We start from the raw sequence: 23,376 nt of genomic DNA, 5'->3' as shown, positions 1-23,376 counted from the left end.
TATAATTGGATGTGTCATGGTATCATTTAGCTATTAGGAGACATAGGGTTGCTGTGCTAATCCATTTAAACTATTTTTTGCACTCTCTGAACACTGAATCTCTCTTACCTTTGAGCAAAGCTGTCAGGATAGCTAAATCAATGTCCTGGTGTCCTTCTGATCCCATCCGGAACACTGTAATCTGCAATTTGAGACAAGGTGACCATTAGAAATGCATTTTTTTCCCTCTAAGAGAAATTAAATCAATGAGATCATATCTGAACATAGACCAATTTAATATCTACAAGGTAGATTCTTAACCACAGGGAAAGCATACATAGCAAGAATTCAATTAGAGGGCTCTGCAGTTCATTAAGAGGGAGATGCCACAGTAGCCTCTAACAGAGACCATCTTAGATAATTGCATTGGTTATGGTTACAATGAGGAGAAACAGACACCAACAAAAAGTCCCCTTCTAACATTTCAGTTTTAAAATGAAAACTTACTGGATTTATAAAAATGTGTAAACCATAATGTAAACTATAAGATGAGAAATTAAGTGTTTAAAATATATAGTTAGCATGCCCTTTAGTAACTGGCCCCATTGTGTGTACATATGTGTGTGTGCATGCATGTGTGCAATATAGCCACCCCGACTCCTCAGCAACAGCACGCAAGGGTTTCAATGTTGTGATGCCTCTAGATCCTTTAGTCATCTCAATAACCTTGAAACCTCTTGAGAATAATTTAGCAATACATTCAGGGGAGAAAAGTATTCTCTGAGGAAGGATTAATACATACATGTTGGATTAATACAAAGTCCCAAAGTCATACTTAAGAACAATAAAGATTTTTTTTTTCCAAATCAGAGTGAACTTACTTAAGGAAGCCAAAAGAATTTTTAAATATCTATGTTGAATTACTATTTTACTCAACTACTTTAGGCTTTGAATTTCCCTGTCTGTAAATGGAAAAATAATAGTGCTTACCTATTTCCAACTACGTAAGAAGTAAACTTTATAGAATTTGTTAATATATAATTCTAAGTTTTGCTACTGTGATTGAGAGAATAGACATAGAGAACCATAGACTGTTAAACTATCAGTTGCCTTAGAAATGTTCTAGTCCACTATCCAGAGACAAAGACCCAATGCTTAAGGTCAACAACTAGTCAGGACAGCTGTGACTGGCACGTAATAGATCTCACCTTTTTGTTGTGTACTTTAAGCACTGGGAAGAAGGCAGGGAAGGAATAAGAATATATGGGCACTTGTGAGTTGCCTAATTCTTTCATATTAGTGTATGTCTTGGGATGAGTAAAAGGCAGAATTGCAAGGTAAACTGCCTTCACAGGCACTTGAACTCAATAATGTAAACAAATAGAGGGAGCCAGACAAAATTCACTTATGCACTGTGTTTGGAGGTGTGCCCCAACTCCATTAGATTTCCAGAGAAACCTGCTTCTGAACAACCTTAAGTTTGTCCAAAGCGCCAAAGAAACATTGCCCCAAATAGCTCTTGATGCCCCCACAGAATCTACTTGGGAGATGAGAGGCAGCTCTTATCTGTTCTGCACTCATGGGAAGAAAATCTGAGTTTCACTGGATTAAGAACCAGGGGACAGAAGTGGAAATTTTGGCTAACTATTTAACGCTTTAAAATTCAGGGTGGCTACAATCTGAAAGATATTATTGTATATTAAGCTGTTAGCAGGCTAAAAAATTAGGATCATATCTGAGCTCACCATTTTAGAAGAATTCAGAAATAAAGCAACAAATGGAATTCTTTAAACATATGATCTACTTGTTTTGCAGATGCCTAAATTTCACTGCTTAGAGATCATATTTCAGGTGCAAGTTCTTCTGAGGCAGCAAATACGTAATTTAAATTTACTCTAAAATATAGTATCAGTATTTCTCAGAAACACATGTGAGGAGGGGGAAAGGAACATGTTCAGCTTGGGCTTTCTAAAGGATGTTAGGGTGGGAAGGTGGAAGCATGGGTACATGTGCTGTTGTTTGTCAAAGAGCCTAAAATGGAATTTTAAGCCAGAACTTTGCAGATTTTTTTGGCTAACTGATGTGGAGGTAATGCTGCCCACAAGTCCATACCCCACCCTGTGTGCTTAGATTGAAGAACGTGAGGACTCTAGAACGTGGGGAAGGAAGCACTGGAAAAAGGCTGGAGGACCCAAAGATAAAATTTATTTAATAATTTTGCCTTGAACTGACCTGAGATATTATGTGTTCATCACTATGCTAAAACATTTTTTTTTTGAAATTTAAAAATGGTAAAATACTAGGTACAAATTTATATGTCTGCATCAGAAAAATAAATCCAATAAGAAAACAGAGATTTCTCCTGCTGCTCCAAGGAGCTGGCAGAGATGCAGAAAATCAGGTGGGGATGTGAATCAAAACAGTAGTGCTGGCCTGAGCTGTGGTGGCACAGGGGACAAAGCGTCGACCTGGAATGCCAAGGGTGGCAGTTCGAAACCCTGGGCTTGCCTGGTCAAGGCACATATGGGAGTTGATGCTTCCTGCTCCTCTGCCCTTCTCTCTCTCTCTCTCTGTCTCTTCTCTCTAAAGAAGTGAATAAATAAATAAAAAATAATTTTAAAAAAACCAACCAAACCTCAAAAAACTGCAAATAGAACTACCTTATGACCCAGCAATCCCTCTACTGGGTATATATCCCCAAAACTCAGAAACATTGATACGTAAAGACACATGCAGCCCCATGTTTATTGCAGCATTGTTCACAGTGGCCAGGACATGGAAACAACCAAAAAGCCCATCAATAGATGACTGGATAAAGAAGATGTGGCACATATACACTATGGAATACTACTCAGCCATAAGAAATGATGACATCGGAACATTTACAGCAAAATGGTGGGATCTTGATAACATAATACGAAGCGAAATAAGTAAATCAGAAAAAACCAGGAACTGTATTATTCCATACGTAGGTGGGACATAATACTGAAACTAAGAGACATTGACAAGAGTGTGGTGGTTACGGGGGGGAGGGGGGAATGGGAGAGGGATAGGGGGTGGGGAGGGGCACAAAGAAAACAAGATAGAACGTGACAGAGGACAATCTGACTTTGGGTGGTGGGTATGCAACATAATTGAACGACAAGATAACCTGGACTTGTTATCTTTGAATATATGTATCCTGATTTATTGATGTCACCCCATTAAAAAAATAAAATTATAATAAAAAAAAAAAAACCCAACCAAAAACAGTAGTGCTGACCTAAGATAGGTTGATATAAAATTCCTTGGTTTTGATTTGTTATTCTTTAACAGCACTAGATTTATCTGCTAATATTTTATTTAGGATTTCTACAAGTATGTTTGTAAGTGAGGTTGGTACATGTCACAGTCTTGACTGGTTTCTGTACTAGAGCTGCACTAACTTCACTATGAATTGGGAAGCATTGTTTAGTTATCTCCCAGAACAGTTCACATAACAAGAAACTAGGCTTCTTGCATATGTAGTAGCATGGTTAGAAACTGTTGAGCACTGAAGCACTTGGGATAGATAGCTGATCATTTTTATAAATTTTTCCAGTTATTGATTAATTTAGATTTTTCTGCCTCTCCTTGACTCAATTTTGTAGATTTTCCTAGATAATCAAACAGTTCATGTAGATTTTGTGCTATACAGCTGTGCTCAGAATTCTCTTATTATTTAAATAACCTCCTCTATATCTAGAATTATATGGCAACTTGTTCATTCCTCTTTATTTTTCACTAGATCAAAATCTTGGTAATTTCACAGAATCAGGTTTTCATTTTATTGCTCAATAATATATTTACAATTTAAATATTATTCTCTGCTTTTATCATTATCCATTTATTTCTTATATTTTGCTTTCTTAGCCATTCTTTTCTTAGAATTTCGAGTTGACTTTTTAGTCGATTTATTTTATCCTTTTTTGTGTTCTCATACATGCATTTAAGAGTCTATATCTCACAAGTTTTTTATGTGTTATGTCATTTTCATTCATTTTTAAATATACACAATTTATTTTCTCTTATAATTGTGTTTAATATCAGAATGTATATGTATATGAGTAACTTTCTGCAAATGCATTATTTTGATATTATTTTTTGAAAAAGTATGCATTCTCAAGATATAGATTATACTTACTAACTTTTTATTTAACTATTCTTAAATACATATTTTCTTATTTCTTAATTCTAACAGGCATGTTAAAATCTTTTATTCTGACATTTTGACAAGGTAGTGGCTAGTGGCTTCTAAAAATGGACATGCTGATTTATAGGGAGCAGGAGAGAAAATCAGAGGAAATTCAAACACACTTGGAGATGAGCAAACCAAAGATCAGTGCAAAGTGATATTCAAAAATTTTGTCAGAAAATTAATATCAGTTTGACCAGGCAGTGGTGCAGTGGATAGAGTATTGGACTGGGACGTGGAGGACCCAGGTTCGAAACCTGAGGTCGGTGACTTGAGCATGGGCTCATTTGGCTTGAGCAAGGCTCACCAGCTTGAACACAAGGTTGCTGGCTTGAGCAAGGGGTCACTCGGTCTGCTGTAGCCCCCTGGTCAAGGCACATATGAGAAAGCAATCAATGAAAAACTAAAGTGCTGCTGCAATGAAGAATTGATGCTTCTTATCTCTCTCCCTTCCTGTCTGTCTGTCCCTATCTGTCCCTCTCTCTATCACTGTCAAAAAAAAAAGAAAAGAAAAGAAAAGAAAATTAATATCAAATGTGTCCAATTACATGGGGAACAAAATTTTTGTTGCATCCACAAAAACACATGTTCTTACCTAACTTGAGTGTGCAGATCTCAAATCTGACACTAGTTTTTCTCTGTAAGCTAAAGTTTATTTGCAATTCAAAATTTTAAGTTTTCATCTTATTGTAAAATTTTCAACATTTAGTTTAACATAATGAAGTAGAATGTCTTCTTAGGCATCATCTTTGTGAAAATATAATAATTTATATAATGCAGTAAATGCACTAATACACTAAAAGATATGATTGCATCAGAATTTGTTTACAGTTTCAAAATAGAACATATTAAAACACTTATTTTAATTATAAAATTTGCATAAAACTTATTTAAATTCTATTCAGGCAAAAATTTGCGTTTGTAGCTCTTGCATTTTTGTACTTGTTGAGGACAATCTCGTTTGATGCTCTAGCAGTAGTCTGCTCATCACTAACAGCTCCAAGATTTTCAGGAAACTTATCAAGGTGATTGTTCAGGAAGTTAATCTTAACGCTCATGTTACATCCAATGTTGTGGAAAGCCAACAGCATCCTTTGAACCAGAAGATCATAGTTTTCTGCTTCTTTGTAATTGCCACTAAAGACTGCCATGCTGCTCTCTCCTCCTTATTTATCTGCCTGGCAAATTCTTTGTCACATATGAGTTTGAATTTGAGGTCCATCAAATATACCTGCTTTTATCTTCTTGAAAGACAAGGCAGGGAAAGCAGAAAAAATATGTTGAAAGCATTCACTTTCTCTATTCAAAGCCTGAACAAACTGCTTCATTAAGCCAAGTTTTATGTGAAGTGGGGGAAAAATGATCCTGTCTCAATTAACTACAGGTTTATTCACAATATTTTGCATTCCTACTTCCAGAATTTCATGTTTCGGCCACTCATCCTGTGTCCAGTGTTTCTCCCGAGCTTGGCTGTCCCACAAACACAGATAGCAAGTATACTTTGTGAAACCTCTCTGTTGTCCTAGCAGGAAATTTACCATTTTAAGATCCACACAAATGATGCAGTTATGCTCCTCATACTTCAGAAAGTTGAGGACAATTTTTATGTCATTCTTACTAAGTCATTCAATTCTGATTGGCTGAACTGCTGAGGGGTTAATGACTGCGTGGCATCAGAAGAAGACCCTTTAGATTCTACAACTATTTCCTTATGCATCTTATCAAAATACACTTGATCACCATGTTCACTTTCTTCGTCCTTAGAAGAAGTAAAACCATTGAAAACTGGAACCAGGAGTGTCTCAGAGTGTGGGATAGGTCATATTGCTGAAGGAATATTAGGATATGCGATCATATGCTGTTTTTTCTTGCTGATGCCCTTTGTATGGATCAGACAGAAATAACAGTCACTGCTGTGGTCCTTAGGTTCACACCAAACCATGGAAATACCAAAAGGCATTCCTTTGGGTTTTCCTTTTGTCCAGTCATGATGCAGTTCCTCACAACTATGACACACAATATGAGGAGCCCAATTCTTGCCTTGATCGCCAAGGGGAACTTGAAAATAGGCAATATATGCATGTGTTACAAATGATGGGATATTGTGCCTTTGATGTTGAAGTGTGTAACAGGCACATATATAACAGAAGGTGTCAGGGCTATTCTTACATTTACGCCTACTCGAAGAAGACATGATTCAATCTTAAAACAAAATAAGAGGGTGTTTTTATCAGATAATTTTTTACATTTAAAAACAACTACAATTATGTAAAAGTGATGTTTGTAAACATTAATTGCCTTGTGGTTATGTTCAATCCAAGAGTCGTTGCCCTTTAACTCCAATTTAAAGACCAATGCATGCCATTAACTGCAACAAAAAGAAATTAAAATTGCATAAAAACTAGAGCATGCACCAAAAAACGGATTTCAGATTTAGATCCAGCGATGCAGAGATATACAGAAACAGTTCTAAAACCCCATGCAACAACAACAAAAAATTGTTCCTCAGTGTTTGTTAGCAAGTTTCATATGGACTATACATTGACTTTCCATGTAATTTTTTTAAACAAGACTCAGTTTCATATTGAAGTGGTGAATAACAAGTAATGCTATGGAGATAGAAATTGGATGAAATTGATATACTTCTAGCATGCCCTACTTTAAAAATACTACCGTCTGGGAATTTATACATTAGATAAATAAGTGATTATTTGACTTTCAAATGGATATTTTATTATACGTGTTTGCCATTTTGTTTTAAAGGTGTTTTCCTTCTTCTCTTACTACATAATTCAATTTAGATTAGTTTCAGTAATAGACTGTCTCACAAATTAAAGCACACCTACATTACCACTCAACCTCATGCTGTCTCAAAGGACCTTCATGCATAAACAACTTGGCAATTAATGAAGAGTGCTGGAGAATGGAGGAAATTTTGCTTTTCTGATTGTAATCCTTGACTCCCTTTTCTGTCATTCTCTCACTGTAATCTAACAACACTAGAGTTTGTTTCTCTAGTCAATAAGTGCAGTTCAAAGGCCAGAAGCCCATAATTTTTTTTTTTTTTCATTTTTCTGAAGCTGGAAACAGGGAGAGACAGTCAGACAGACTCCCGCATGCGCCCGACCGGGATCCACCCAGCACGCCCACCGTGGGGCGACGCTCTGCCCACCAGGGGGCGATGCTCTGCCCATCCTGGGCGTCGCCATGTTGCGACCAGAGCCACTCTAGCGCCTGAGGCAGAGGCCACAGAGCCATCCCCAGCGCCCGGGGCCATCTTTGCTCCAATGGAGCCTTGGCTGCGGGAGGGGAAGAGAGAGACAGAGAGGAAAGCCCGGTGGAGGGGTGGAGAAGCAAATGGGCGCTTCTCCTGTGTGCCCTGGCCGGGAATTGAACCCGGGTCCTCTGCACGCTAGGCCGACACTCTACCGCTGAGCCAACAGGCCAGGGCCTAGAAGCCCATAATTTTTAATATGAGAAAAAATTATTTTATTTTATAAAAACAATGCATGATTGTCATTAGAAATTGTAAAAACTTTAGAAAAAGTCAAATAAAAAATAATTTCCCAAATTCTAACTCCTACCCAAAGACAACAACTGATAATATTTTGGTATATTTCTTTTTAGTCTCTTCTTCCTTTTTTTATAAGCATAGTATCATATGTATATGTATATGTGAGGAGTATATTTGTGAAGTTCTAATTTGTATTATTTTTTATTAGCATATATTTCTTTTTATTTTTTTAATAAGAGAGAGACAGACAGACAGGAAGGGAGAGAGAGATAAGAAGCATCAATTCTTCATTGAAGCACCTTAGTTGTTCATTGATTCTTTTTAAATGTGTGTTGACCAGGGGGCTCCAGCTGAGCCAGTGACCACTTACTCAAGCCAGCAACCTTGGGCTTCAAGCCAGTTACCTTTAGGCTCAAGCCAGCAACCATGGGGTCATGCCTTTTTTTTTTTGCATTTTTTTTCTGAAGCTGGAAACAGGGAGAGACAGTCAGACTCCCGCATGCGCCCGACCGGGATCCACCCGGCACGCCCACCAGGGGCGACGCTCTGCCCACCAGGGGGCGATGCTCTGCCCATCCTGGGCGTTGCCATGTTGCGACCCTCCTGGGTGTCGCCATGTTGCGACCAGAGCCACTCTAGCGCCTAGGGCAGAGGCCACAGAGCCATCCCCAGCGCCCGGGCCATCTTTGCTCCAATGGAGCCTTGGCTGCGGGAGTGGAAGAGAGAGACAGAGAGGAAGGCGCGGCGGAGGGGTGGAGAAGCAAATGGGCGCTTCTCCCATGTGCCCTGGCCGGGAATTGAACCCGGGTCCTCCGCACGCTAGGGGTCATGTCTTTGATCCCATGCTCAAGCTGGCAACCTTGGGAGTTTCAAACCTAGGTCCTCAGAGTCCCAGGCCAATGCTCTATCCACTGTGCCACTGCCTGGTCAGGCTCAATTAGCATTTTAATTAAGCACTTTCTTGTATTTTTGAGAACTCTCCAAAAACATACTGTTTAATATCTACAGAATATTTTGTTCAATGGATGTGTATAGCTCTCACTGATCAATACCTCCGTTGTGTTTATATATTTGATATAAACAGTGATGTAATAAATATCTTTGCATATAAATCCTGTTCTGTTTTTGGCATTCTGTACTTAGCATAGATTCCCAGAAATTTGGTGCTCTTGTCACAAATTGCTTCATAGCTAGAAGTGAATATTTTAACACATAAAAGCTATTTGAAGTAAAAGGGAGCTTGTGTTGTTCTTGAACCAGATGTGCTGTAATGGCTGTAGAGAGGGAGGCAGCTCTTATGAAGCTGGTTGTAGCAAAATGGTAGTGGCAAGCACAGATACATCATATGCTGACAATGCAGCCTTCACACCTGGAGGCAGAGGAGCAATGAGCAGGATCAGCTCTTGTTCCCTCTCTATTTGCACCACCACTGACCTCTAAGATTTATTTAGGCTCTTGTTTTTTTTTTGGAAAAGGGGTCTGGAAAAACAGATTGCCTTTATTACTTTCTTCCAGTTTCATTTTCTTGATTTTTACTTTAGCCTTTTAAATGCTAAGTGTCAGTGCAGTGCTGGCTTAAATAACTGGATGGTGCAAATGAAACCATTTGGTAGACATGAGCTTTGTATCCTTTTTATTTTTTTAAAAGCAAGTAAGTCATGTCACAGCAAAGGATTTGTTAAATATGAGTCAGGAACTCAACCCAGGCTCCCTGGATCCATGGTTGACATATCCTTTATAGTCTAACGAGCACTTTGTGATCCTACAGTGACATATACGAAGGACAGGAAAAAGTGGCCCAGCTGATTTTATGAGATCAAAATGTCATGTATGAAATCTTTGGGAAAATTTCAGTAGTGCTTCCTGGGAGTTGGAAATAGATGTCAACCTGTCATCTACTATCTTTTGCTTTCAGTTTCTTTCCTGACAATTGAAACCAATTGGGTACCAATATGACAGAAGCCAGAGGTCCAGCAATAGTATTTGTAGAAGCTTCTTTATATACCTCATGTACTTGGCTAGCAGAATTAAGACTATCTGTTATCTACCATCCTGTCAGCCAACCAGATGGGGGAAAATTCTATTTGACCCAAGGTAGTATTTTGTACCTCAGGAAGGACATTATTCGGTTTATATGCATTCTCTTACATATTTTTTACAAAATACCTAGACATCTCTCTGAGGAAAATATGTAGGACAACAGATGGTTCTTATAAGCCGACACCATATGGGCTTATTAGGTTGTAAAATTTGTTTGTTAGTTTTTTTGGTGGTTTTATATTACTTTTTTATTGCCACAGGATAAAACTATCTGAATTCCTGTCGTAAATATCAAGATATCACATACTTCTGCAGCCCAATCATTCTTTGTGACTTCTCCAGGTGAGAGGTTGCCAAGAAGAAACCCCAAAGTGCTACAGACTGAGGTCTGTCCCCTCCCTTCTCAAGTCTGTCTAGTTTCCTTGGTAACAATCTTATTAACAGTTTCCAAGGTTAATAAACCAGATGTCCCTGGTTCACTCCTTTGGGAACCTGCCCACTAGAAGTCATACCACTTGCAGCTGGGCCAGTCTCACCTTTCCACTTGGACAGGACAACCTTGAGTCTCAGCCAGTGAGATGCCATTGAGGGTAAGGAGAATAGCATTTTGGATTCATTTCTCACTTTAGAAAAGGACACATTTAACTTCTCCTTCCCTTCCTGTTCCACCATAAGGAACACCAGAAACAAACTACTTGAAAGTAGGACATGTATGCTTTTTTCCAGGCAGGCTTTCTGCACCTTTATTGGGAAAGCAGGGAAAGAGAACTGTTCAAATGACACTCAGTTCAGAGCCTGTGAATGATTCCAATGGAGAGTCAGGAGAAATGTTCTTGGGGAAAATGCCCATTTCAAACTGTGTGAATATTTTCAGATTTCTGGGTTTTCTACGGCTGATAGGATGAAGTTGGTTTCATATGGCAGATGTCCCACGTCAAAAAAATCTTGGCTTAATCACCTCACATTTCTGAATTTTGGTTTTACCATCTACAGAAACCAGAAAACAGATAACTGACTAAGTGATCATAGGCACTCTTTTTAGTGCTAGAGGTCACATAATTTCTTTCTCCATGCTCAAACTAGCAGAAAGTTAGATCAGCATTAGTGTGGTATCTAATGGGTATCAGCTTCCTACCTGATATATTCATTGTGTCCCTGATGTTACCTCATCCAGAAAAAGGGACCTTGAGTTTTGTGGATGGTTCCACAGGGAAATCTTGTTTCCATTTACAATCTTATTTAGCCTGCTTAGGGCAAATTGCCATTTTTTAATTGAATATAATTGACATATATTACTGTATAAGGTACATTGAATTGATTTGATACATTTATATATCTCAATATGATTACCACTCTAGAGTGAATTAACCATATGATTCAGCAATTCCACTTCTGGGTACACATCCAAAGGATGTGAAAATAGGATATTAAAAAGATATTTGCACTCCCATGTTTACCATGGCATTATTCACAATAGCCAAGCTATGGAAACAACTAGTGTCCACAAACAGATGAATGGATAAAGAAGATGTGGTATACACACACACACACACACACACACACACACATACACACAACGTAATAATATTCAGCTATGAGGAAGAAGGAAATCCTGTCATTTGTGACAACATGGGTGGACTTTAAGGGCATTACGCTAAATGACATAGGTCAGACAAAGACAAAAACTATGATATCACTTATATGTGGAATCTAAAAACGTCAAACAAATTACCATTTTTAAAATGCTCCCTTTTTATATTGCTGAACCATAGCACTTAATCTGTGTTCCATGCCATGCATGCCATATTACTATACTTAGCCTATTAATCACCCCTCTCTTATGCCTATGAAATTAATTAAGTGGCACACAGCAACCCTACCTCTGTTTAGGGAAACCTGTCACTCAGTCTCATCAATGCCTGTGGCACAGGGCAACTCTCAAACCCCTTACTGTGAATACTGCTCTGGCCCCTGAGTTCCCATCATCCACAGCTCCCACAGCCCTCCTGAAACCCAGATACATTTTGTGTTCTGGCTCAGAGAGGACAGACTGCATACAGAATCTGAGCATTAGAATCACACAGACTGAGAAGTGAGTCATGCTAATTATTAGACTTTAGGTGCTACTGCATCTCTCTGAGCCATGGTTTCTTCCTATGTGAAATAGGGGTAACTCTTTGTCTAAAAGATTATTGCAAAGCTTTATGTGGGACCACCTTTTTAAATTATACAGCACAGTTTCCAATATCTGGCATGGGCTTAATAATTGTTCATTCTTTTTTGCATTTGTTTGCTATCGTTGGCATGTTCCCCAGGCCTGCTCCCACAGTGGTGGCTTTGCCCTGTCTCCTCTCAGCTGGTATTCCTTGCCCCCAAAGCTATGCTTGCCACCTGTCTTCCCAGGTACAGTGCAAGCACCACCTCCTGCAAGTCCATCTTGATTCTACTTATCCTTGACCTTGGTTAGGCATCTTTCTACACCACCCTCTATCTACATGGTGTCTGATCACCCTGGCCTGCTTTCCCCAAGAATCCCATTAGGTCAGCTTAGGAAGAATGACCCTACCCTCTTAGTGATTTTCCATTCATTGACGCTTCTCCCTCTCTGCTTCTTGGCCACAAATCTGCACTTTTCCTGTTCTATTGAGAGTTGAGCCCAATGTCTCTCCCTTGCTGTAAGCCCCATTGTAGTGGTCCCTTGAATAAAGATTTCCCTGCCATCTTTAACAAGTGTCAGAGCTCATTTTTAGTTAACATATCTGAGACTGAACAGTCCTCATTGGGTTCAGGAAGAGCAAGACTGGAGTCTTAGATGTTCAATGGCAGGGTTCTGGGGTCTGTGTATCTCTGCCTGACTCCCCATCCACAGATTGATCAGGTTTCCACCTCAGATCCCTACTCGGTCTCATCAGTAAAGCAGGACAGGTTTATTGCTAAATTCTAAGGTGGTCTGGTATTTTTGCTGTATCTCCAGACATATAACTTTGATGTAGACATCTTAGCTTGAAGCATTTGTGCCATACAACTAATTGTCTATAAGGCAATTTTGGTGTAAAAAAGATAAAATCATGACAAATAAAAAAAAGATGAACATTAAAAAGAAGATAATAAAACATGAAAAAATGAATAACAACATTTATAAAGACTTTATTTAAAATGTGTGTAGATTCATGGTAATACTATGCAAATAACTGACTTTATTTGATGGATTGCCCCGAAGCACTTCCCTTCTTCTTACGGGAAATGTGGGTTCAACTCCGTGTAGTCAAGGAGGGCTCTTGTCTCTCTTTTTCCTCCCTACATAGTATGTTTCAAACTCAGAAACCAATTCTTGGGGAAAACCATCATCATCTGGAAGAAATGATCACTACTTTAAGACCACCATCATCATGTCTATTTATCCTTCTATGGACTATTATGAGGGCTAGCTAAGTTCTATAGATAATATAAGAATAGTAGTAACTGTGATAATTCCACTAGTAGGTAAGTGAAACAGAACTAACAATTAGCTTAAATATATTAAGTCTACCCAAGATGGTTGATTCATCAATGGAGAAATAAAACCAAACAGAAAACACGCAAACTGTAAACCAGTTATTTTATCTTTTTTATAGCAAAATTTCCTATGGCCTATTCGTTATATGGTGAAAATGTCTGTAGAAAAAATTTTTGCAGCAAAAATGTCTATGGCAAAGACTCTATGGGGAAAGTACCAAGAACCATTCCAAGGGTACTCAGATCAGAAAGGGGCAGGACTCATTTCATTTGTAGCCTGGCAGGCTAACCATAAGCAAAAGAGATACTGCCATGTTGTCAAGAGGTCCCCTATGGTTCAAAGAACCAGCATTAAAGGAAAGTCCTAGCCTGAGAGAGGATAGAGAACTAAAAGCTCTGGGCTGCTTTGGAAATGCGAGCACAAACCCACATTGGATGGACATGTTCGGCCAGTGCCAGGACATCCTGGGGTCTGTGTCTGACCCAAGGTCATACTGAATTCTGTGTGTTTGAGTTAAATTATTTGAAAGCATTTGCACAATTCTATTTTAGTCTTAAGCAATGGCAAATGGAAGAGAAAATCACAAAGACCATTAATTTGAAGTGAAGCCCTCCTAGAGCTTTCTCTGCCTTTAAGTTTGCATGCCTGCTGAGGCTGCTCTCTTGTTCCTGTCCCTGTGTGCCTGGCTCTCAGTCCCTGGGGCGGAGGAAACTCCCTGTTTATTTACATAATGCCTAGCCTGGAGATTCTGCCTTTATTGCTCCTTTTTAATAGTTTTTTATTGCAATTTGTGCTTTCTCCACAGCTTTCTTCTAGGGCCACTTGAGAAGAACGAGATGCAAGAGCTTTCTTTGTCATAGGACAAGAATGGAAACACAGGGAAACAAAAAGCATCCCTGGTAGGTTTTCTCTGGAATCAGTTTTCTCCTTAAATTAGTTTGCCAAATTAAAAATGAAGCTCCATTTTCTGACCTGACAATGGAAGAACATGACATTTTTTAAATGGTGAAAGAGAGGGCCTGTCACTGTCATATTATACCAACTGACGATGAACCTTATTTGGAAAAGCATTTTATTCTTTCAAGCTCAGAGGGAATCGATTTCGAGAAAAATCAATTCTGTTTATCAACTCTATTGTTTCTTCCTAAATCAAGTAATCCCTTTCTCCTCCTTGGGCCTATTCAGGCACAAAGCTCTGTATTCTCCAATTGAATAAATGACTATATTCTCATCATTCACCATTGCATAAACAATAGTTACTAACTGATCCAGGGTCAAAATTTTTCAAAAAAATTGCAGGCTAAGGTCTTGGGGTTATTAGCATTTTTTTTAAAATGACAAGGAGGAATATCTTTTCTCCCCAAAAGAGCCATCATTTCCCTTCTTTCTTACGATTGCTTTATTGTCTCATGTCATTTGTACATGTGTCACATGTAAAAACACTTGGGAAAGAAGATATTCAAACACGATCAAAATGAGGAAGCTGTGATGAAAGCCACAAGAAGTCTATGGCTAGGGAAAGAATGTAGGAGCTACAGACAAAGGTCATTACTGGCACAAGGAGACTTAATTGAGAGGGTCAGGATCTGATCTGGACTCGTGAGGTAGGTAGACTTTCCATACGGAAGTATGGTGCTGAGGAGGAGCAGGAAAAAGAAAGTGATAAGGAGAAATAAGAGATAAGTGAACGTTAAAAATATTATATACAAATATTCCCCTTCGCTGGAGCACTGCGTAAAGGGAAGATGACTTATGAAGGAAGGTTGAGGCCAAGCTGTGAATGATTTTAGTGTTAAGGAATTTGGACATAATTTACTGTATACTAGGCCATGATTCATTTTATATCTATGACCATGTTAATCCTCACAGCAACCTTATAAGGCTCAGGGGTTAAATTAGGTACCTAGAAGCACTTAGCTGGTAAATAATAGAGGTACACATGGGTCTCAGATCTGTGCAGCAGTAAAGGCTATGCTTACAGCCTCTCTCGGCTATCTTGCTCAAGTCACATGCTGTTGGAGTCAAATTAATCTGAGTGGGAACTGGAGGTACAGCCCAGCTTCCTGGCTGCCACAGCAGGCTTGAGATACATAGCAAGAGCCTGAGCTAGGAGGTAGCTGGGTGATGAGGGACAGCAAGAACAATCCTAAAGTGGGTAGCCAGAGGGAGGAGGCTTAGGGGACTGGATTAAAGAAGTGGAGGGATTAAGAAGTACAGATTGGTAGTTACAAAATAGAAATGGAGATGTCAAGTACAGCATGGAGAATATAATCAATGTTGTGATAATTGTGTATGGTACCAGATGGGTACTGGAAATGTCAGGGGAACCACTTTGTAAAGTGTATGATTATTTAACCACTATGCTGTATCCCTGAAAGAGTACAAAATAATATTGAATGTCAACTCTAATTGAAAAATAAAGATTAAAGGTTAATACTGTAGGAAAAAAACAAAAGGATTATTAACAAATTTCCAGGCAATTATATGCAATGACAACAGAAAAAACCACGAAGAAATAATCTTAAGGTGGGTTGATTTTCAGGGGTCAAGAGACAGGGGGACTCCAAAGGTGACTCTTAATAGTTTTCCGGCCTCAGCGCAGAGAGTATGGGGCTATTCTTGACAGAAACAGGGAAGCCAGACTAATCTGGAAGAAGGCGATGGGTTTATCCATAACTCACATCTTTTTTGATTCAAAAGTTGAGCATATGCTCAGGGGAGCACCCTGGATGGGTGATTCAGACAGTGCTCTGCCCTGCAGTAAAACCAAAATGGCAGAGTCTCTGCTGCTCACAGGCCCTGACACCTTTGCACTAGTGAGCAGAAAGAACAAGCTCTTTGTGAAAATGCCACTGAAGAGAGCTATGCCATAGCCCTGGGGATACTAAGAGGGGAAAGGGAAATATTTGGCAAAGCTTAGAGGCTGTCAGCTACTTTTTAGGTTATAACTGCCACAGAGCAATGTGTGAGTATGCGGAGAACCCCTAGACCAAGAACAGAGCTCTCCTTAAATTGCTCCCTTTGGAGAGCAGAGTGGAGGGAGATATCCCACCTATCCATTTGCCTATCATGATAATAAAGAGACAGGTGCATGTGCACACACACACATACATATATACATACATACATGGCCTTGTGAGTCATGTGACTGGGAAATGTTAAATATGTTAACCATTGTTCAGAAAACAACTCTATACAATTTAAATGTGGTTCTGGGTGGCAGAATGTGGATTTCAGCCAGCATTGCTTTTCCCACAAAGAACCATCAGAAAACTCTGTGACTTTATAACATTTCAGTGAAATGCTAGCATTTTTTCACATATCTTCTATTACCCCAATTGTGCATTTAGATAATGATGTCTGTTTTAGCTGGAGATATTAAAGAATGAAATTCTATAAAAATGAAATTTTCAGTTAAATATAGGTTATCCCTTAATGCCAGTTAAAATCAAGTGAATTCTCTTGGATGAAAAAATTTTAAAGTGTTACAGACACATTTGTCATCTTGGACAACATTAAATAAAATGAAAATTCATTGCTGTCTTTTGGTGTGACTTAGTGTTGTTATCATTGACTCAAAGGAAGTAGATCTATTTGGCTCTCTTTAAATGGCCCCAGATTGCTCACGCTTAGAGTTCATTTATCTGTTATTTACAGGTTCCTGACTCTGCAGTCTGATAACTCTTCTCATAACCCTCATTCATTTTGCCTTCCTTTCTTCTAACTGCAACAGGCAGGAACACTCAACCACCATTGAGCTGAAAGCAGTGATTTCTGTGGCTTTGATGCCTGTGACTGTGTGAAGTTTAGTGCACAGATTATCTGGTATCGACATTGGCATTCAGATAAGGCTTTTAAAAAAATTTCTTATTTCCTGGTTCTGAGTAGTTGACGTTTCTGTATAAGAGATCTTTAGATAAATTAAGTATTATATTTTAGACAGAAAAATTTTCTAATTAATCTTATTTGAATTCTTTCTGCTACTACGGAGTTAAAGATTGAACATTTCTAGACTCTTAGGGAGAGCAGTTGCTAAGTGACATAAACGCGTCTGCCTAAGGTGAAAATCGAGTTGGGCTCTTATTAATAATAATAGCAGCTGTGGTGTGCAAGCACTCCTCTAAACTTTGCACCTGGATAATGCTTACTTAATCTTTCTAGTGACCCTCATTGGACAGTATATTCTTATTTTCCAGTAGAGATACCCAAGGCTTAAAAAGGTAAAGTGACTTATTCTAAGACACACAGCTGTAATTCCCATGCTGTTCTCTCAAACACAGTCTTGCTGTAGGCTTCCTGCTCTGTCTGCTGGGTGCCTTGTCCGAGTTTCTGGATTCTATGCGGGGACAGGAAAACGCATGGAAGCCACACTGAGGTTAAAGGGAGTGTTTCATATTTGATGTCGATGGCCACTGCGTTCAGGCAAATAAAGAGTCTGCTGAGCGAACAGGTGGAACAGCTGCGGGGCCCTGGTGGTCAGACTGGAGGCCAGACAACTCTCAGGCCACACTGACCAGCTGCTCGGTCACTGGAGCCTCATTGCCTCTTATTCTATGCAGTACATTTCTCTGCTCAGTTGACTCAAAGGAAAAGAAAAGCCTACTAGAAGAAAAGAATCATGACTGCTAGTCATTCTTACTTTTGCTCTCAAATGTTCAGAATTCACTTCCTGTTATTTGATGTAAAACCATGAACATGCAGAATAGGGGGAAAAAAAAGAACAAAAAGACTGGATACAAAGAAAGAGATGGGGTTACTAGCCAGTCTTAAATATCCTCTCTATGGCTCTGGCAAGAGGACCTACAGATTGGTCAGATTATTCAAACAGATTTTATCATTAATCATTAGCTTCCTTAGACTTTGCTTTTTAAGTAGAGAATTCCTTTGATGCCCAGAGTAGAACTTGCATGGAATAAAGCAAGCTATTAAGGAAATTAAATTCCAAAATAAACAAGCATGGTAGAATGGTATAAAAAGGTGCCTATTTTCTTTAAGCTTGGAATTATAAGGCTACCGAATTTAATTGTGGTAACAGTGGCACAAAGTAGAACGCAGTTATTTTCTGTGCAGCACCTGTCTTTGAGTCTGTCACTTTGTTACTCATTTCTGGACAGCAGTGAGAGATGTTTCTTTCCTTTTCCACCTCTTTTTTTTTTTTTTATCAGTCTGCTGCAGCAAAACGTCCCTTAGTCTGAAAGTTATGTATAGAAAGATGCATGGGAACATCCAAGAAGCATCACAATGTTTCTTATATAAACATCCCAACATCTTATATAAATGCTACATTTCTTTTGGTTATATTTTCAACCTCTCCTCTTTCCCTCTTCATTTCTTCCCTCCCTTCTTCTTTCCTTCCTTCCAAAACTATTAACTAGGAGCTTTTAAAGTGCTAGGAACTGTGGTGCAAGAGCCTAGAAAACACACACACATACATACTTGTATATTTATATATTTATACAAATATATATTTAAAGGCTCCTAGTTTATATATATATATATATGATATCTTACCATATGTGTACATACACACACATATAAACCAGGAGCCCATATATATATATAATATATATATATTATATTAAAGCTTTATTTTTTATTTTTTAAGTGACAATTTTACTTTTTGATTTTTATTTTTTAATTTATTGATTTTTTTTTAGAGAGAGAGAGAGAGAAACCCTGATTTGTTCTCCCACTTATTTATGCATTTATTGGTGGTTTCTTGTATGTGCCAACTGGAGATTGAACCTGCAACCTAGGTGCACCAGAATGATGCTCTAACCAACTGAGCTATTAGACTAGGGCTGCTAGAAATCTTTAGTTAAAATATTAACCAGCAGCTTTTAAAGTGGCAGTGTGGTTACTTGCAGAATAACCTATTTAAAGGCCCCTAGTTATTATGTTTATTATACATACACACACACATAATATACTTAGGAATACTGTATATCTATATTATATATATTTATGTACTGTGCCTACCTTTAGAATCATTTACCCTTTATCTCATGTTTTGGATAATTGGGTAAATATAATGTAATCAACTCTTTGATAAACTTTAACGACACTCTGATTCCAGATACATATTAGTTTCTGTGGAATAGGAACTATAGCTAGCTGAAGTTCAGTTCAAAGTTTATAACCTTAAAAACTCCATCAATTGTATTAGTTAAAAGAGAAATACAGTTTTTAGATGATGAAAATATGTGCCTCAGAGAGACTTTTTCTCTGAATATAGTCATTTAAAATAAGGGACAATAGAATATATTAGCAGCTAAGTGAAGCTAAATTTAGCTGTGGAGAAAATTTATAAAATTATGAACTTCTTAGAGAGTCCCTAAAATTCTTAATGCAAGAAAAATTAGTGGGTTTATAACAGATACAATGGGCAAATCTAATTCCTTAAAAAGAAATCAGGTTTTATTTTTATACACCCTTTAGAAAAAAAAACACCTAGTTTTTTTTTATTACATAACAGAGTATGTTTGACTCCACTATAAGTAGCCCTTTATAGTTATATTGTCAATCTGAAAGAGCAGGTAAGACCAAGTTCAAACATACTATAACTTTCTGGACCTAAGACTTTATATAAGTGAGGTACTGCCTAAAGTAAAGTGGACAAAAGGAAGAATTGTTTTTCAAAAGAAGAAATATTATGCAAATGACAAATACTTTAATTATTCATGACAATGTCTTATCAAAAATCTGATCACCTTTACATAAAGACCACCTAAAGCATGACCTCCACACCAGCGGGAAATAATGAGGAGGACAGCCCTGCCTGGCCACTAGCATCCCTGAGTCTGTGAAGGAAGGGAAGACTCAGGGGCATTTTCCAGGTTGCTTGGTTTTTCAGTCTGTCAGCCAGGTTCAGTTTCTCTAAGAATTCCCGGATATGACAGGCAGTCAACAGTTTTGCTGAGCATGACTAGTTTCATTTCAAGGAATCCAGGCGGTAATTTTAAGTAGACTGGCTTCTGTTACAGGCCCAATCAAGCTGGGGTTTCAACTGCCTTCAAACATTATTTCAGAGAGCACATGGCAATCACAGAACCACCTGGGCCAATGTGACAAAGGCTGGGAAAGACTAGAAATTCCCTTAAAGGAAAAGCACATTTTAACAGTTTTCTGAATCAAGTGTCTTCAACATAACTTTTTTTTTTTTTTTGTATTTTTTTCTGAAGCCAGAAACAGGGAGAGACAGTCAGACAGACTCCCGCATGAGCCCCACCAGGATCCACCCGGCACGCCCACCAGGGGTGATGCTCTGCCTACCAGGGGGCAATGCTCTGCCCCTCCGGGCCTCGCTCTGTTGCGACCAGAGCCACTCTAGCACCTGAGGCAGAGGCCAAGGAGCCATCCCCAACGCCCGGGCCATCTTTTGCTCCAATGGAGCCTCGGCTGCGGGAGGGGAAGAGAGAGAGAGGAAGGAGAGGGGGAGGGGTGGAGAAGCATATGGGTGCTTTTCCTGTGTGCCCTGGCCGGGAATCGAACCCGGGACTTCCGCACGCCAGGCCGATGCTCCACCATTGAGCCAACCGGCCAGGGCCTCAACATAACTTTTATAGCAACTTAACCTATATTTGTGATATGGATGAGGAAAGAAGGCATTTCTGGATTTAGAATGAAATATAGGGAAGATACTTCTTCCTTTTCACTGGTAACTTACCTTTCCTGACCTGCAAAAGAATATTAGAGACTCTGCTCTCTGATTCAAATATTTACTGGGCATTCCCTACAGTTTCTAAAATGGCCAAGTTTCAAAATTTTGTAAATGTTTGACTAAAGTATCAAACAAAAGAAGTTTAAAAATGTCACTGATGTCTACTAAGTATGCACATTAATATAAACAATCCCTAGTTTACATACAGAATCATCCTGACTTCAAATATTCTGTCTAGTTGTCAGCTAACAACCATCTAATCTAAATTTTAGTTTTGAAAATATGTTCTCTGGACCTATATTAGCCATGGTTTTGACTCTAAGAGTAACTTCAGATTTTGATTCAATAAGTATTTTCTAAACACCTACTCTAGATTCAATATCTAAACGCCTACTCTCATTCAATATCTAGTGAAATCAGAGGACTTTACTCCCCTCCAGGTACTAACCAGGCCTGACCCTGCTTAGCTTTTGAGATCAGACGAGATCGGGCGTGTTCAGGGTAGTATGGCCGTAGACCAGAGGACTTTACTATGTGGCATATGTCATATTATTTTTTCCTGGTTTTCCTTACCAAGACATGATAGACTTATTACAATACTCTTGAATGAAATACTTGATATGTAGAACCTTTTAGAAAAATGGATATTTTTAAATTGTCTATAGTATTTATTATATAAGTTGACATTTTATTATGACAGATGATACATCAATACATAAATAAATGCCATAGATAATATGATAATATATAATCATATAATATATTAGGCTACTAACTGTTTTGTTGGCATGAGCAAGTCACTCTTTTATTTTACAGACAAGGGCAGTACATAATAATATCTCCCTCATCAGTTGTTTCAAGAAAACTGAATTAATATGTGTAACACAGTCGGAAAAGACCTGGGCATGTTCTTGGAAAAAAACTGAACTAGCTTGACAGATAAGCTAAAAACAACCAAGCTACCTGGAAAAGGCAGGTGTTCAATAAATGCTGTTGCTATTATTATCATTATTTAAAATCCTAGTTTCCTCATCTGTAAACTAAACAGGTAGATTTAATTTCAACAATTTCTGTAGTTTCTTTCTTTTGGAGACTCACTGTTACTCGGTCCTTTAACTTTCTATGAAGTAACTAATATCCTAGGTGAGTGCATCAGGTTAACATTTGAAAAAAAAAATTTCCATTAATTTGAAAGACAGAGAAGGAAAAATGAGAGAGAGAGGAGAAAAGCACCAACTCGTCATTCCACTTAAGTTGTTCCATTTAGTTGTCTAGTCATTGATTGCTTCTTGTACATGCCATATCTGGCGATCAAATCCATGACCTTGGCATGCGGGGATGATACTCTATTCATTGAGCCACCTAGCCACGGCAGCTCAGGTTAACATTTAACACAAATTAAAATTTACCCTGAAGTAGAAGAATCCATGGTGGCAAATAGGAGCAGATGAATAACTATTTTGTCTTGCTCCATGTAAATAACTTCTCTGTGTTTCTTTTTTTTATAATGCCAGAATGATGAAATGATAATAAGCAGGTAATTTCCCATAGGGGCTTAAAAACTTGGCTTCGTTTTAAATGCTTTGGGATCCAGAAGGACAGAGATCTGGCTCAGCCTTAAGAGGGAGCAGAACAGCTTGTCAATTGGTGGTTGTAGCTCCCTGGGGACTCATTCTGATACATTAATTTTATGTTATAAATCTGGGAGAATGTTTGGACAGGCTGAGAGCCAGTTCTTCCAGCAACTGCTATGCAAATCTTTCACTCCCCAAATAGTTGCTTTTTTTCTCCAATATCTTCCTATGCAAAATTAAGCTGGTCACGGGGCTGCAACCTGCTTAAAATTAGGCTTTGAGCTAGTGAGTATGCCCTCTCCTCAAAAAGACATTTTCCCTTACCATTTCTTAGTATTTTGGCTCCTCCAAAATCCAAGGGCTATATTACTTGTTTGCAAATGGGTAGAAAAAGTAGTTTTTAATACTTTTTGTGAGAGACAATGTAACCAAGAAGATTCAATTTTTTGAGGAAATAAAAGTCCAGAAAAGAAAACCAATATTATTCAGCTATAGTTTCAGTTCAATGATGTTTTACAAAATAAACCACTCCTCATTAGACAGAGATCTACTGGCATACTGCAACTGTATGCATACTGGCATTCTTGCAAACAATTCCAAAGGAAAAGAAAGACAAAAAAGAAGGATAGAGTATGCATGAGAGAAAGAATAAAGGAGGATTTCTGTTTGTGGTTTCTAACATTGTCCCCGACATAGCTTTTGCTTCATGTAAAGAGTATGCTGTACAATGACCCAAGACCTCTTCAATAAGACATCACTGTTTTGTTAGCCAACAGCTGGTAAGTAAGTAACCTTGCCGGTTATATGTATTATATGGAGGAAACAGGAGACTTACAATAGGACTTTGACCAGGGCCAGCATTATAGCCACATTCATAGAGAATGCAAATGAAACGAGGCA

The 23,376-nt window shown here is 38.4% G+C and overlaps 1 protein-coding gene across 6 annotated transcripts in view; it reads right to left on the bottom strand.

Annotated features, from left to right (window-relative positions):
- TRPM3 (transient receptor potential cation channel subfamily M member 3) overlaps positions 1-23,376 on the bottom strand; it is a 542,782-nt gene that overhangs the window by 145,361 nt on the left and 374,045 nt on the right. For all 6 annotated transcript variants that reach the window (XM_066257103.1, XM_066257105.1, XM_066257106.1 and 3 more), the window contains one exon: positions 109-181. In XM_066257103.1, the coding sequence (XP_066113200.1) occupies positions 109-181 (73 nt within the window). The remainder of the gene's footprint in view (positions 1-108; positions 182-23,376) is intronic.

This window comes from Saccopteryx bilineata, chromosome 2, assembly GCF_036850765.1.
Source record: "Saccopteryx bilineata isolate mSacBil1 chromosome 2, mSacBil1_pri_phased_curated, whole genome shotgun sequence".
Taxonomy (NCBI): Eukaryota; Metazoa; Chordata; class Mammalia; order Chiroptera; family Emballonuridae; genus Saccopteryx; species Saccopteryx bilineata.
The sequence above is the reverse complement of the archived record's forward strand: the minus strand, read 5'-3'. Positions and strand labels throughout refer to the sequence as shown.